General features: G+C 45.1%; 1 protein-coding gene across 1 annotated transcript in view; it reads left to right on the top strand.

Moving 5' to 3' along the window:
• The first annotated feature begins 319 nt into the window (after positions 1-319).
• GALM (galactose mutarotase) overlaps positions 320-16,074 on the top strand; it is a 69,763-nt gene continuing 54,008 nt past the window's right edge. The window contains exons 1-2 of the mRNA XM_017515324.2: positions 320-913; positions 10,659-10,813. Coding sequence (XP_017370813.1) covers positions 724-913; positions 10,659-10,813 — 345 coding nt within the window. The 5' untranslated portion in view covers positions 320-723. The remainder of the gene's footprint in view (positions 914-10,658; positions 10,814-16,074) is intronic.

Genomic DNA, 16,074 nt, shown 5'->3' with positions numbered 1-16,074 from the left:
GCCTCGGCATCCCAAAGTGCGGGGATTACAGGCGTGAGCCACCGTGCCCGGCCTCCCTGAATCCCTTCTTAAAGGAATTGTGGCCTTCAGGAATCAGAAGACACCCGAGGTCCCTTCCCAGTCCCAGGAAGTAAAGAGAGTCTGGGCTGTCTCTGATCACCTCCGCAAACGGAGGATCTAATACATCTACCTGACCCTGTCTGGGCCAAGCTCCTTGAAGCTGTCACAGCACTGGCTGTCAGGAGAGCCTTCTGGGCAGTGACTCCAGCAGAACCATGTCCAGGACTTCATCCGTGGGACAAAAAGAATGGAAGTAGCCACCAACATGAATGACCAGCTCATTGCATGTTGAGGTGCGGGGAGATGGGGGTACAACACTGTCAACTCAGGATTTGAGTTTAGAAAGACTACAGGCCCCGAAATGCAATTTCACCTGCCAAAAACTACCATTCCCAACATGCAATGCAACCTGGGAGAGCCAAGGAAAAAAACCTTGCAAGCGTGGCTGCAAAGTTTGCCCCTCTTGTTACCCTCAGGCAAAAGAATGATTTCGAAAGGCCCAAGGGCTATTTTTTGCAGGAGCGGTCACTCCCTAAATCCAGGCAAGGAAAGGGAGGAGTCGGAGCCGAGTCACGCCCCTTTCCCTGTAAACTCAGGTCGCCCCTAGCTTAACACGCTGGAGTCTGAAGAGCGGACAGTAGCCGCACACCCCAAACTTTCCCCATGGGTTCGGTTACCAGAGCCGTGTTTGGAGAGCTGCCCTCGGGAGGAGGGACAGTGGAGAAGTTCCGGCTGCAGTCTGACCTCCTGAGAGTGGACATCATCTCCTGGGGCTGCACAATCACAGCCATAGAGGTCAAAGACAGGCAGGGGAGAGCCTCAGACGTGGTGCTTGGCTTCGCCGACCTGGAAGGTGGGTTGAACTCTGCCCCGGGCTGCGAGCCGGCCCCCGGCTGCAAACCTCCCGGATCGATTGGGCCACTTGCAATGCGAGGGGCTGAGGGGAAAGTCGCCGTCTAACTTGGGAGCGCGTGCATCATGCTAACAGAGGGCTGTGTGGCCATCCGACGTTGGGAAAAACCGTAATGGATGGAAAAAGCTATAGGAGTTGGCCTCTGGTTATCTGTTCAGGCTTTGCCCCAATTAATGTAAAAAGTCAGCTGATGGTAAGATACACTTCAGCGATCCTGGAGCAACCGCTGAACTGCCTGATCTTTGAACTGCCTGACTCATTGAGAAGGCTGGAGAGGAAAGAGCAGGCAGGAGGGGGTGTGGCTCCCAGTTCTTCCCTTGTGCGCCTTCTGAAGAAGGAAATTCAAAGACTTGCCTCTTCTACTTCCTTCTTCCTTGATCAGATTCTCTTTGGGGCCTGGTTATCTCAGAAATGCTCCAGTAAGCTCTGTGGTTGCCTAGTACACCAGCTACCCAATAACCATTTAGGAAACAAAACGGAGAAGACCAAATCAGTGTCTAGAGATCAGGTCTCCTACCAACTAGGATGGTCTTTTATCCCAGAAACCATAGGCAATTAGAATTAGGCATTAACTCATACATTTGAAAACTATTAATTCAATGACCTCATCTAACAGGACAGACAAGGTCCCCACTTTTGGGGTTTGCCTGGGGAGATAGACTTTAACCCAATAATTGCATAAATAAATAATGACAATTGCAGCTTGATTGCAACAAAGGAAAATGTACGTCATGCTCTCTTAGCATTATGGTGTAACTAGATAGAAAATGAGGTGTGAAATAAAGCTGGTAAAGGGAAACTGAGAATTAATACCTCTGTTCAGTGGTTGGGTGTAGACAAATTCTGTTGGAGAGGAGGTCTGAGGTTTTCCTTTTAGTGTGTCATTCTGTCTGTTTGGTTCTTTAGATACAAAACTTGGCTCATCGTTTGGGGTTCAACAAAAAACTCTTGAGTTTTGGTTTTTTCCCTTAGAAATCTGAAATTTGTTCTCTTTTTTTCTTTTTTTTTTTTTTGACAGAGTCTCACTCTGTTGCCAGGCTGGAGTGCAGTGGCATGATCTTGGCTCACTGCAACCTCTGCCTCCCAGGTTCAAGCTATTCTCCTGCCTCAACCTCCCGAGTAGCTGGGACTACAGGCATGTACCACCACGCCCAGCTAATTTTTTGTATTTAGTAGAGATGGGTTTTCACCATGTTGGCCAGAATGGTCTTGACTGCTGACCTTGTGATCCATCTGCCTTAGTCTCCCAAAGTGCTGGGGGATTACATATGTGAGCCACCGCACCTGGCTTTTTTTTTTTCTTTTTTTTTTTTTAAGTGCAGTGGTGCAATCTTGGGTCACTGCAACCTCTGCCTCCTGGGTTCGAGTGATTCTCCTGTCTCAGCCTCCTGACTAGTTGGGATTACAGGCACATGCCACCAGGCCCAGCTAATTTTTTTGTGTTTTTAGTAAAGACAGGGTTTCACCATGTTGGCCAGGCTGGTCTCAAACTCCTGACTTCAGGTGATCTGCCCAGCTTGGCCTCTCAAAGTGCTGGAATTACAGGCATGAGCCACTGTGCCTGGCCTGTTCTCTGCTTATTTAACAAAATTTATTATAAGTATATTCCTGAGCATCTTATTCTTGGCTTATAATTGTCTTTATCTGCTTTGGTGCCTCTACAGCTTAACTTGGAGGAAGAGGAGGCAGCCTTCTTTCCGAAGCAGAAGGTCGTTGGTTACTTATGTGAGTCTGTTGCAGGAGACTTACTGGTAGGAAGGTGCAGGCAGGTGGGGGAAATAAGCTCCACCTCCCCTTCCTTTCTACCTCCCCCAAAACTTCTAGGGAAGACATCTTCAGAGTCAGAAGGCAAGAGCGGTGGCAAGTGACAAAAGAGGATCCTTTGGAATCATTTCGCTGAGTCCTCTCTCTTCTAGTAGCATAACCATTGTCTAGGCCAACACAGAATTGCAGACATTGCTTGACTCATGCAAAACCACTCCGTAGAGTCAAATGAGTATTTTATTTCTGGCCTACAATTCCAGAGCCAGTTAAAGTTATTGGAGATGGGCCGTCCTCTCATTTCTCCATCAACCAGGATGTTGGTGTTGAGGTTGAATAAATACCTATCGAGGACTTGAGGACAATAACTACCATGGCTTCTGGTGCCTTTTTTTTTTTGAGACAGAGTCTTGCTCTGTCGGCCAGGCTGGAGTGCAGTGGTGCGATCTTGGCTCACTGCAACCTCCGCCTCCCGGGTTCAAGTGATTCTCCTGCCACAGCCTCCTGAGTAGCTGGGATTACAGGTGTGCACCGCCACACTTGGCTAATTTTTTTTGTATTTTTAGTTGAGATGGGGTTTCGGCATGTTGGCTAGGTTGGTGGCTGGCATCTGTAATGCCAGCTACTTGGGAGGCTGAGGCAGGAGACTTGCTTGAACCCAGGAGGCGGAGATTGCAGTGAGCTGTTAGGGCACCACTGCACTCCAGCATGGGTGACAGAGTGAGACTCTGTCTCAAAAAAAAATAAAAAATAAATAAAAATACACTCTAACCTTTCTGTGTAACAGCTGACCATAAAGAAATTAAGACCCTCATTCCAAAGGGGTCCTGCCCCATACCCAGGAGGAAGGAATGCTGCATGGGGAGGCCAAGAAAAATCTGAACACAGGCCTTGCTGAGTTTCCCCGCTCACTCTGTCAGCAACAGATCTTACCCATTTTGACCAATCATATTTCTACATGGCTGTTTATACTCCATTGGACTTAAGCATAAAAATGGATTGTTTTCTCTGTATCTGTGGGTCTTCATTCTGAAAGCTTCTGTGTCACATCAAACTATAATGAAATAAATTTGTTTGGCATTTTTAAAATTTTATTTTTTAGAGGTGGAGTCTCACTCAGTCACCCAGGCTGGAGCGCAGTGGTGCAATTATAGCTCACTTGCAGCCTCGAACTACTGAACTCAAGCAATCCTCCTACTTCGGCCTCCTAAAGTGCTGGGATTACAGACATGAGCCACTGTGCCCAGCTGTTTTGCTTTTCTCTTGTTAACCTGTGTTTGTCGTAAAGGTATGGGCTGTGACCCTTACAGTGGAGATATACAGCACTCTGTTAACTATTTTAATGGTGCTCTGATACTACATTTCCGGTGCATTAAAACTCATGTTAACAAGAAACTGGTGGCAGTGGTTGTTAAGAAAGGATCCTGGGTACCCAGGGTGCGGGGGACAGGAAGGAGACTTAATTTTCACTGTATATTCTTTTAAAACATCAGAGTATGTAAGTATTTATAAACAAACAGAAGCAAAAAATGTAAAGTAACAAGACGTGACAGAGGCCTGCATGGTGGCTCATACTTACAATCCTAGCACTGTGGGAGTCCAAAGCAGGAGGATCACTTGAAGCCAGAAGTGTGAGACCAGCCTGGGCAACATGGTGAGAGCCTGTCTCTACAAAACAAACAAAATTAAATTTAAATTAAAAAAAATTTTTTTTAAAGACTTGACAGAATAAGGGGTTATCTTGATATTACCATGTCCCAAAAATGGCTTTGAGCCATGGGGAAGATCCAAGCCTGGATAATTCCATGAGACATGATCCTTTTGTAACTGCAGAGTTAGATATGAGCAATCTCCAATTTCCCAGACAGGTTATATAAACTGCTTGGATGACAGCCATAACCAGAGGTCAGAATGGTTCAGATCCTCCCTGGGAAAATGAGATTTTTTTCTTCCATAGAATTCTAAAGAGGAAAATTATGTGAATTTTTAGTTACAGCCTGGAAAAAATCAGTAACGCCTCCTATGAGTTTTTCTACCGCTTTTTGTATTTAATACTTTCTTGTTGTTTAGTGCAATGGTGCAATCTTTGCTCGCTGCAACCTCTACATCCTGAGTTCAAGCAATTCTCATGCCTCAGCCTCCCGAGTAGCTGGAATTACAGGTGGGCACCACCACACCCAGCTAATTTTTGTCGTTTTAGTAGAGATGGGGTTTCAACATGTTGACCAGGCTGGTCTCAATCTCCTGACCTCAAGTGATCTGCCTCAGCCTCAGCCTCCCAAAGTGCTGGGATTACACGTATGAGCCACCAGGCCCAGCCTAAAAATGTTTTTCATTGGCATGTCCCACCTACAGTCATTATGATTTCTTTCAAAGCCTGTGCTGAGAATATTTGCTTATATGCCACAGGTATAAACAACCTACCCATACAATCATTGAAACGCCTTCCTTTTCATGTTTCCCTCAGTTACCACCAAAGACCTGGCTATTAACTGCCATGAGAGGCATTAAGGAAAAAATAGAAAAAGTAAATTTAGTGCCTTTAGAAAACCTGGGTTCAGAAGAGAGGATGAGGAAAAAAAAAAGGATCAGGTTAGAGGCTGCATCCTGGTGGGAACACTGAGGATTACTGGTTTAAAGCGCTGCTTCCTTCCTTAACCCTGGGTAATTTATTTAACCTCTCCAGACCGATTTCCTCACACGAAACAAATGGATTGTGATGATGTAGTGAACTGTGGGCTGTGATATGTGTCTGACCGTATGTGACCACATATTTTATATGCCTCTGACCAGAGTGAGCAATTAATCATTTTTATCCCCCTTTCTTTCCTTTGCCCCCAAATACCATCTCTCACTCTACTAGAACTTTCCATTTCACTTCATTAACACTGCAAAAAATGGCATGGAGATTCACCTAGGACAGCAAGCAGCAGCTAAAAAGTATATAAATTATCTGAAACTACTAAAGTGCTTATTAATTAAATTGTTTTCTTCATATAGCCAAAGGATAAGTCATTCTGTGGATGGAGGTTTTGATTGAGAGTCGTAATTTTATTTCAGACTTTAGTGCACTCTGGCTAAGGTTTGGGCTGTCTGAGGTGACTGTCACAGTTGGGGTCCTTCGGATGTTAGAGTGGAAAGGGCCATATCCCATGGTCTTAAGCATTCATTTATTCTCGCCAGTGCCTTGCCCTGGAAAAGTACAAGTGTTTCCTCTACTCCCAGCTCAGCAATTGACTTGGTTAAATCAACATTCATGGCTTGACCTAGGAACTTTGAACATTTTCATGGCAAATGGGCGTTTTCTGCATTTCAAAACAAATTTTTAGCCATGCCTTATTTGGGATTTGGGAATTGTCACTTTTTGTAATTCTGATTTGATGTGAAAGCTTAGTTATGGTATTAGTCCATTTTCACACTGTTATAAAAACTGCCTGAGGCATAGTAATCTATAAAGAAAATAGGTTTAACAGACTCACAGTTTCTCATGAGTGGGGAGGCCTCAGGAAACTTACAATCATGGCAGAAGGCAAGGCAGGAACAAGACAGGTCTTGCTACACGGCAGTAGGAGAGAGAGAGAAAGCAGGGGAAATTGCCACATTTAAACCGTCAGATCTTGTGAGAACTCACTGACTATCATGAGAACAGCATGGGGGAACCGCCCCATGATCCAGTTACCTCCACCAGGTGGGGGCACAAAGCCAAACCATATCAGTAACATTTGAACGTAGTATAAAATTTATTTGTTCTAAAGGGTTTTTCAGAGACAGAATTAGTGGTTTCTGTTGTGCTTAGACTTTAATTCTTAAAAACTATTCCTCCAGGGGCACAGTGGCTCACTCCTGTAATCACAGCACTTTGAGAGGCCGAGGTGGGAGGATCACTTGAGCTCAGGAATTCAAGACCAGCCTGGCCAACTTAGGGACACTCTGTCTCTAGAAGAAATATAAAAATTATCCAGGTGTGGCGGCACATGCCTGTAGTTCCAGTTATTTGGGAGGCTGAGGTGGGAGGATCACCTGAGACTGGAGGCCAAGGCTGCAATGAGCCATGATGGTACCACTGCACTCCAGCCTAGGTGACAGAGAACAACCCTGTCTCCAAAAAAAAAAAAAAACAACAAAACAAAACAAAACACCTGATAATTATGGGAGAAAAACAAAACAAAACAAAACACCTATTCCTCCAAACCAAGGTACTGGTCTGGTCACTTGTAAGGGAACTCTTGCAAGCCCATGTGGTAGGAAACCTACTGGTGGCTTTGTGGCTGTCTCCAACACCCAGTATGCCTCTGGCAGAGAGCGGAAGCTCAGTGTTCATTTGTTGAATGAATCAAAGTAGGTCTCAAAAATCTCTACAGTCAAACATCTTGTTTTTTAGAAAAAACAAGAAGCGTTTCTTTACATTTTTGAGCTTCTGAAAGCAGATGAAACAAAACAAAGAAATATCGTTTGGCTCTTCGGGACTCCTTTTGGTTAAACAGTGTATGCGGTTTTAAAGCTAGTTTTGGAAAGAGAAGAGAGTGGGGAGAGGTAGAGAAAGATCAGCCTGGCCTGTGCCTGGGATGGAGTTAAGGTCAACAACCAAAAAGCCTTTGCTTTCTACATAATTTGATATTGAAGAACATGGACTCACCAGCTGTACTGGCAGGGCTAAAGTCTTGGTTCTGCCCCTACTTAGCTGTGTGTTTTGGGGAAGTTACTTAACTCCCGTGTCCTCAGTTTCCACATCTGTAAAATGGGATACTAATAGTATCTACATCATAGAAACGTTCTGAATATGAAATGAGGGAGATGGAGAACACTTAGAAAGTGGCTGGGACACACTTTGGGAGGCTAAGGTGGGTGGATCTCCTGAGGTCAGGAGTTCAAGACCAGCCTGACCAATGTGGTGAAACCCCATCTCTATTAAAAATACAAAAAAAAAAAAAAAAATTAGCTAGACGTGGTGGCGGGTGCCTGTAATCTCTCAGGAGGCCAAGGCGGGAGAATCGCTTGAACCCAGGAGGCAGAGGTTGCCGTGAGTCAAGATTGTGCCACTGCACTCCAGGCTAGACTACACCATCTCAAAAAGAAAAAAAAAAAAAAGCACTTCGGAAAGTGCTTTCTAAGCACTCAGTAGGTGTTAGCTATTATGATAGTCCATGGAGGCCGGGCGCGGTGGCTCAAGCCTGTAATCCCAGCACTTTGGGAGGCCGAGGCGGGTGGATCACGAGGTCAAGAGATCAAGACCATCCTGGTCAACATGGTGAAACCCCGTCTCTACTAAAAATACAAAAAAATTAGCTGGGCATGGTGGCGCATGCCTGTAATCCCAGCTACTGAGGAGGCTGAGGCAGGAGAATTGCCTGAACCCAGGAGGCGGAGGTTGCGATGAGCCGAGATCGTGCCATTGCACTCCAGCCTGGGTAACAAGAGTGAAACTCTGTCTCAAAAAAAAAAAAAAAAAAAAAAAAATGATAGTCCATGGGCAGGACTCTGACGCACCTGCAGATTAGCAAAGAAGCAAACCAGGAAAGGCCTGGAAGGGAAGGATTAATGTTTAATTTGTATCCAACCAGTTGGGTAATGGAAACCTGTGACCTGTTGCTAGCCTAGTCAGCTCAGGATCTGTATCCTGAGGGCCCCTCTGTCCTGTGGAAAAATAGTTCAAATGCTTGAATTGCATTCTCTGCTGATCTGAAGTAGACATGACAGATACGGAGTACCATGGGAAAAGAGAATGGAATTCAGAGGGCGTCTAAGTGGAAAATAGAGTAGAAAGTAATCTTAGTGATGATACAGAAAACAGTCTCCAAACCTTAATCTTTTCCATTGCAAACTAAGCACAGAGGAATTTAAAGACAAGGAAAATACCATAATATGCCCACACACAAAGTTGTAAGTATGAGGAAGCTATGTTGCTTTTTTATAGCCCCTCCCCTAAAAAGGCCCAAAACAGTTTATGCTGATTATTATACCACACAGCCATCACAAGGAATATGGGGCCAGACATGGTGGCTCATGCCAGTCAGTAATCCCAACACTATGGGAGGCCAAGGTGGGAGGACCACTTGAACCCAGGAGTTCAAAACCAGACTAGGCAACACAGGGAAACTCTGTCTTTACAAAATAAAAAGTAAAAAAAGTTAGCCAGACCTGTTGTCCCAGCTACTCCAGAGGCTGAGGTGGGAGGATCATTTGCGCCTGGGAGGTCAAGGCTACAGTGAGCTATGATGGCGCCACAGCACTCCAGCCTGGGCGACAGTGAGATCCTATCTAAAAGAATAAAAAGGAATATGGTAGCTGGGCGCAGTGGCTCACGCCTGTAATCCCAGCACTTTGGGAAGCCGAGGTGGGCGGATCACGAGGTCAAGAGATCGAGACCATCCTGGCCAACATGGGGAAACCCCGTCTCTACTAAAAATACAAAAATTAGCTGGGCGTGGTGGCACACACCTGTGGTCCCAGCTACTCGGGAGGCTGAGACAGAAGAATTGCTTGAACCCAGGAGATGGAGATTGCAGTGAGCCAAGTTTGCAACATTGCACTCCAGCCTGGCGACAGAGCAAGACTCCGTCTCAAAAAAAAAAAAAAAAAAAAAGGAATATGGTAGATATGTCATGACATGGAGAGATCTTAAGATATTTGATAAATGGAAAGTTACAGAACAATGTATGATTATAGTGTGATGCTCTATGTAGTATGATTCTCTTTATATAGAATATGTGTGCTTGCGTATTTGAATATTTGCTTATATGTAGTTAATTCAAATTTAAGAATGAAGTGTATGTACCAGACTGTGAATAGTGGGAATAGTGATTACCATTGGAAAGGAGGGGAGTGGAGAGGTGAAGGAAGGCTTTTGTGTTTTACTTTTTGTTTAGGTTGCTAGATTTCACAAATAAAAGTACAGGATGCCTGGTTAAATGTGAATTTCAGATAAACAATTTATACTTTTAAAGTATAATAAGTATGTCCCATGTATAACAATAACATGAACATACTTATACTAAGCAATTATTTATTGTTTATCTGAAACTCACATTTAACCAAGCATTCTGTACTTCCTCTGCTGAGCTTACTCTATGTCCTTGTGTATTACCTAACTCTCTCTAAAGGATATTTTAATGTGCTAATTATGTTTTTAAAAAAAATAAGAAGAGAAAGAAGAATAAGATAGTTTTCCTTCAAGACCACACAAAATTATAATTCTGGCCTAGAGAAAAGGACATTACAAAACTGTTATACACTAGGCCCCCTTCATCCATAGTTTTGCTTCCTGCAGTTTCAGTTACCCAGAATCAATGTTGGACTGAAAATAGGTGCATACAGTACAATAAGATGTTTTGAAAGAGAGAGAGAAGGCTGGGCACGGTGGCTTAAGCCTGTAACCCCAGCACTTTGGGAGGCCAAGGAGGGCAGATCACCTGAGATCAGGAGTTCGGGACCAGCCTGGCCAACATGGTGAAACCCCATTTCTACTAAAAATGCAAAAATTAGCTGGGCATGGTGGCATGAGTCTGTAATCCCAGCTACTCGGGAGGCTGAGGCAGGAGAATCGCTTGAACCTGGGAGGTGGAGGTTGCAGTGAGCCAAGATTGCGCTATTGCACTCCAGCCTGGGCAACAAAGCAAGACTCCATCTCAAAAAAAAAGAATATTAACAGTGGTTCTCTGTAGTGGTGAGATGAAGATGAAGGGTAATTTCAGTTTTTTCTTTGTGCTGTGTAAAATTCTTTGCAATTCTGTGTAATGAACATTAATTACTTTTGGAAAAGGAAAGGGTCATATGTAGTGAGAACCATTTTCTGTGATTTGGTGAGGACTCTGACATGCCCAAGATGTACCATGTGTAGCATCCCTCAGAAGATGGTGGGGGCAGTGGCATGTGACACACCTTTGGATTGAAGTTTTAGAAGTGTTGTCATCCCTTGTCCTTGCAGGATACCTCCAAAAGCAGCCATACTTTGGAGCAGTTGTTGGGAGGGTGGCCAACCGAATCGCCAAAGGAACCTTCAAGGTGGATGGGAAGGAGTATCACCTGGCCCTTAACAAGGAACCCAACAGCCTGCATGGAGGAGTCAGAGGGTTTGATAAGGTGAGTCCGGTGCATGTGACTGCGTTTCCTTCACGCTCACTTGACGCATGCCTTCTGCTTTCCAGGCACAGTCCTAGGCCCTAGAGCACATGCGTGGTCAGGAGATGCAGGAAAGAGGCTGCTCCTGTGGTTTAGGGCAGCAGGTGCAATGGCCACATGCCAGGACCCATTCTTCTCTAGCTCCTCTTTTGTAACAAATAGGGGAGCCCCAAGAGAAAGGATGTCTGCCCTTCACTTAGAAAAACAAGAAACAACTTTTTCATAGTGTTGAGATCACAGAGTTGAGTTGAAGAGATGTGGATTGATAACAGCATCTTCCAGTTATTGCACAAGACATTGACATATATTATCTCTTACCCTTACTAAATGGAAAAACCGAGGCACTAAAGTCCACGTGGCCAGGCACGGTGGCTCACGCCTGTAATCCCAGCACTTTAGGAGGCTGAGGCAGGCAGATCATCTGAGGTAAGAAGTTTAAGACCAGCCTGGCGGCATGGTGAAACCCTGTCTCTACAAAAAATACGAAACTTAGCTGGGCATGGTGGTCGGCACCTCTAATCCCACTACTTGGGAGGCTGAAGCAGAAAAATTACTTGAACCTGGGAGGTGGAGGTTGCAGTGAGCTGAGATTGCGCTATTGGACTCCTGGTCTGGGCAACAGAGCCAGACTCCATCTCAAAAAAATAAAAAACAAATAAAGGCCACATGACTCCTAAGTGGGACAACCAGGGCTGCCTGGCATGAAACCCTCATTCCTACACCACAGCTGCTGGTGTCCATCCAGGCCACATGGTTCCCCCGTGCAACACACTTCCCTGAAACTGTCGTTGAGCCCCGCTCCCCAAGCATTATGGCCCTGCACTGAGGCCTGCCCTCCCACTGAAGTGCCTTGGGCTTCAAAATCATCTCAGATTCTCCCCACTTCCTCCTCTCCACAGGAAAACTTCCATTCTCCAAGTGAATCCCTGGAAAACAAGGTCGGGAAAGCAAATTGATCAAACAGCTTCTCCCTGAGGTGGGAGTGCCTGGCCTCCTGCTTCCTAGCCCCATGGGAGTCTACGGGTTAATCCCAGTGATTGCTCTCTTACTAGTCTAATTTCAGGCTGTGAAGGAATAAATTTCAGTAGTTAACTTTCTTTTAAATTGTACCACCTAGGGCCAGACACAGTGTACTTTGATCCCAGCACTTTGAGAGGCTGAGGTGGGTGGATTACAAGGTCAGGAGTTCGAGACCAGCCTGGCCAATATGGTGAAACCCCATCTCTACTTAAAATACAAAAATTAGCCGGGCATGGTGGCAGGTGCCTGTAGTCCCAGCTACTTGGGAGGTTGAGGCAGGAGAATCACTTGAACCCAAGAGGAGATTGCAGTGTGCCAAGATTGTACCACTACACTCCACCATGGGCGACAGAGCAAGACTCCATCTCAAAAAAAATTATACCACCCAGTGGTATAATTGCTAGAGAAGAGCCAGAGAAGACAGGAACATGTATGGCCACTAATGGGCACCATTTCTTCTCTTCTGCTTTGACCACCACCTGTCCTGTGGAAGGAGGCTGGTGGCTCTGGCGTCCCCTCTCCCATGAGCTTCCTGCTAGTGGCCTGGAACCAGACCGACTGCCCCATGAGTTTCCCTTTCCTCGGTGATGGGAATCTAAACGCCAGGGAGGCAAAGGGCAGAGAGCCTATAGAACATGCCAGGATCATGGGCAAATCCCAACCAGGGAAGTAAGGCTCAGCCGGGCATCAGACAGGCTCTTCATCAAGCAGAGCAGCTTGTTCCAGCTTGCTCCTGCTCACCCTGTTCACTGTGGCATTTTCCACGGTGTTGCTTAACTTATGAACACAGCAAAAGTGTGTGTACATAGCCTTCAGTGCAGTGTGTCCTTCAGCCTCTTGTGTGAAGTTGAGGGCATAGTAGGCCGGGGACTCCTGAGGCTTACAGTACAATGAGGGAGGGGAACTCTCAATGATAACTGTTACAGATAAGTGGCCACAAGTGCCCCTGTACCAGATGCCAACAAGGCGCTGCAGGGACTGGGTGTGAACAAATGAATAGCACCCTAGGAGGTGGGATTGGGCCTGCCCTTGAAGAGCCAATAGCATTTCATTCAATACATGGATATGGGAGAGAATGGCCGCACAGTGGCCTGAGGGGGTGGGGAAAGACTTTGAACATTTTTGTGAAGCCACTGAGTTTTTGAACAGTCGGTTTTGACATAGTGCCATGTGCCCATCAGATGAACTTCGTTTTACTTTGTGTTACGTCTCAACAATGACTGAACAATTGCTGGTTTGGAGGTATGTGTTTTTCTATTTATACCAACACATTTTTTTTTAAGATGAAAGTTGAATAACCTGACAGGATTTGAAATGGTATAAGAAAGGTGTAGATCCGTGGCCGAGTGTGGTGGCTCATGCCTGGAATCCCAACACTTTGGGAGGCCAAGGAGGTTGGATCACCTGAGATCAGGAGTTTGAGACCAGCCTGACCAATATGGTGAAACCCTGTCTCTACTAAAAATAGAAAAATTAGCCAGGTATGGTGGCGGGCACCTGTAGTCCCAGCTACTTAGAACGCTGAGACAGGAGAATTCCATGAACCCTGAAGGCGGAAGTTGCAGTGGGCTGCGATCACGCTACTGCACTCCAGCCTCGGCGACAGAGCAGACTCTATCTCAAAAAAAATAAAAAAAGGGTGGGTGTAGACCTGCAAATCTGGAAACTACAGGCTCAGGGAAATCTTTCCATGAATAGGAATTATACTTAACCAATCATACTGGTTTACACAACAATCTTTCCATCGTGTCCTTTCTCTACAAAAGAAAAACTAGGTAGCAAGATTTCATTTCAAACATTTAATTCCTGAAATGTTCCATTTGGGATATTCGATTTCTTCTTTAATTACACATGTAACAGGCATCATATTTTGAGTGTCTTGAAAGTTCAGCCTTTCTGGTAGATAACTAGGGTGTAAAATTAGTTTTTCACTAAGCTCAGTGAAAGTATTTCACATACCAGCTGCTTTCACTGTAGGTGAAGGCAGAGACCTCCGTTCCTGCTGGGCTCCCCTTCCTGGCAAATGCCACGCCTGTGAGGCAGAGTCTGGGCTCATAGGCCCCTACCATGACCCACAGAGGCTATTATCTTTCAAGTCTATGAGTTTGGCCTCAACTCTTCAGTTGAAAAGGAAGATTCAAACAAAAGCTTTGCCAAGACTAAGATGTAGAATAGTGGAGATAGCCATACCTGAGTTTGAACCCCAGCTCTGTCACAAATCACGTGGATAACTTTATTTATTTATTTATTTATTTATTTATTTATTTATTGAGACAGAGTCTTGCTCTATTCCCCATGCTGGAGTGCCGTGGTGTGATCTCGGCTCACTACACGCTCCCCGTCTCGGGTTCAAGTGATTCTCCTGTCTCAACCTCCTGAGTAGCTGGGATTAAGTGCATAAGCCACGCTCGGATCATTTTTGGGTTTACCATGTCGGCCAAGCTGGTCTCGAACTCCCAACCTCAAGTGATCCACCCGTGTTGGCCTCCTAAAGTGCTGGGATTATAGGTGTGAGCCACCATGCCTGGCCACATGTGTGACTTTAAACAAAATTCTTTTTCTTTTTAAACAATGGACAGAAAATTCAAAACTCCCCCACTGCCCAGACACGCACTGGGATGTGGAAGGTAGAGGATAACTTAACTCCACTGAACTCAAATTGCTCAACTGTAAAATGGGGGTAAATAATATTTGTTGAAGCTGTATGAAATAACCAGTGTTCAACTGTTTTGATCTACGATGACGGTTATTTCATTTGGTTCAACCAAATCTTTACCTTACAAGATGATTTATGTAAAGCACCAGGTCATTGGCTATTGAGCACTCAACAAACTGGAGGTCTCACGCCTGCAACAGCCCCCTTCATTAATCATCCCAGAGCTCTCTAAAAGGACTGGGAATCTCTGGCCAACTCATCCCCTGATAGTATAGAATAAGGGAACAGGCTCAAGATCCAATCCAACGCCACGCACTAACTGTGTGGCTTGGGGCAAGTGGTTTAGCTCACTGAGCCTCCATTCTCTCATTATTCAATTAGGATGTTGGTATCTACTTTAAGTCTGCTTTAAGACAGATGAGATAGCGTCTGTGAAGTTTCTAGCAGAGCATCCTGACTCATAACGGGCACTTGATAAATGTTGGTTTTCTCTTCCGTATAAGTGTAATCAATCTTAGGGCCTCTAGGACAAAGTTGAGAACAGCCACTATGTTAATCCAAGATTCCAATTCCTATTTCCAAAAGCAAAAAGCTTTTTATTTACTTATTTATTTAGAGACAATGTCTTACTCTGTTACCCAGATGGTGCAGTGGTATGCGCAATCTCAGCTCACTGCAGCCTCAACCTGCCGGGCTCAAGCAATCCTCCCTTCTCAGCCTCCCAAGTAGCTGGGACTACAGGTGTGCACCACCACATCTAGCTAATTTTTAAAACATTTTTTTTTTTTGAGATGGAGTCTCATTCTGTTGGCCAGGCTGGAGTGCAGTAGCGTGATCTCAGCTCACTGTAACCTCCACCTCCCAGGTTCAAGTAATTCTCTGCCTCCGCCTCCCTAGTAGCTGGGTTTACAGGCGCCAGCCACCACACCAGGCTAATTTTTGTATTTTTAGTAGTGATGGGGTTTCATCATGTTGGCCAGACTGGTCTTTAACTCCCGACCTCATAATCCACCCTCCTCGGCCTCCCAAAGTGCTGGGATTATAGGCATGAGCCACTGCGCCTGGCCTTTTTAAACTTTTTTACAGAGATGAAGTCTCACTATGTTGCCCAGGCTGGTCTTGAACTCCTGAACTCAAGTAATCGTCCTGCTTCAGCCTCCCAAAGTGTTGGGATTATAGGCATGAGCTGTTGCACCTGGCCCCAAAAACCTTTAAAAATAAGCTCTTCTTCATACTTTGTTTTTTTTTGCCAGTGTTAGAATCATATTTTCTAGAACAAGAAGAAACTCTGAGATAATTTCTTCAACCTCATTGTTTGATGAAAGAGATTAATGACTAGAGTCACACAATTAGCGAGGGATAAATGAGGCCCCCTGAATCAGGACTCCTGACTTGTGGGCTACAACTCTTCTTAATGGCACAGATGTCTTATTTGTTTTGAACTCTGCTTAGGGAACACAGAGAAACTTGCAGGGCTTTTAATAAATCTTTGTATATAGTACCCCCAGGAGACAGGGGCTGATTTATTAAAGTTTTTAATACTATT

This window comes from Cebus imitator, unplaced genomic scaffold (genome assembly GCF_001604975.1).
Source record: "Cebus imitator isolate Cc_AM_T3 unplaced genomic scaffold, Cebus_imitator-1.0 Scaffold547, whole genome shotgun sequence".
In the NCBI taxonomy this organism is placed as follows: Eukaryota; Metazoa; Chordata; class Mammalia; order Primates; family Cebidae; genus Cebus; species Cebus imitator.
This window is presented reverse-complemented; position numbering and strand designations above follow the sequence as displayed.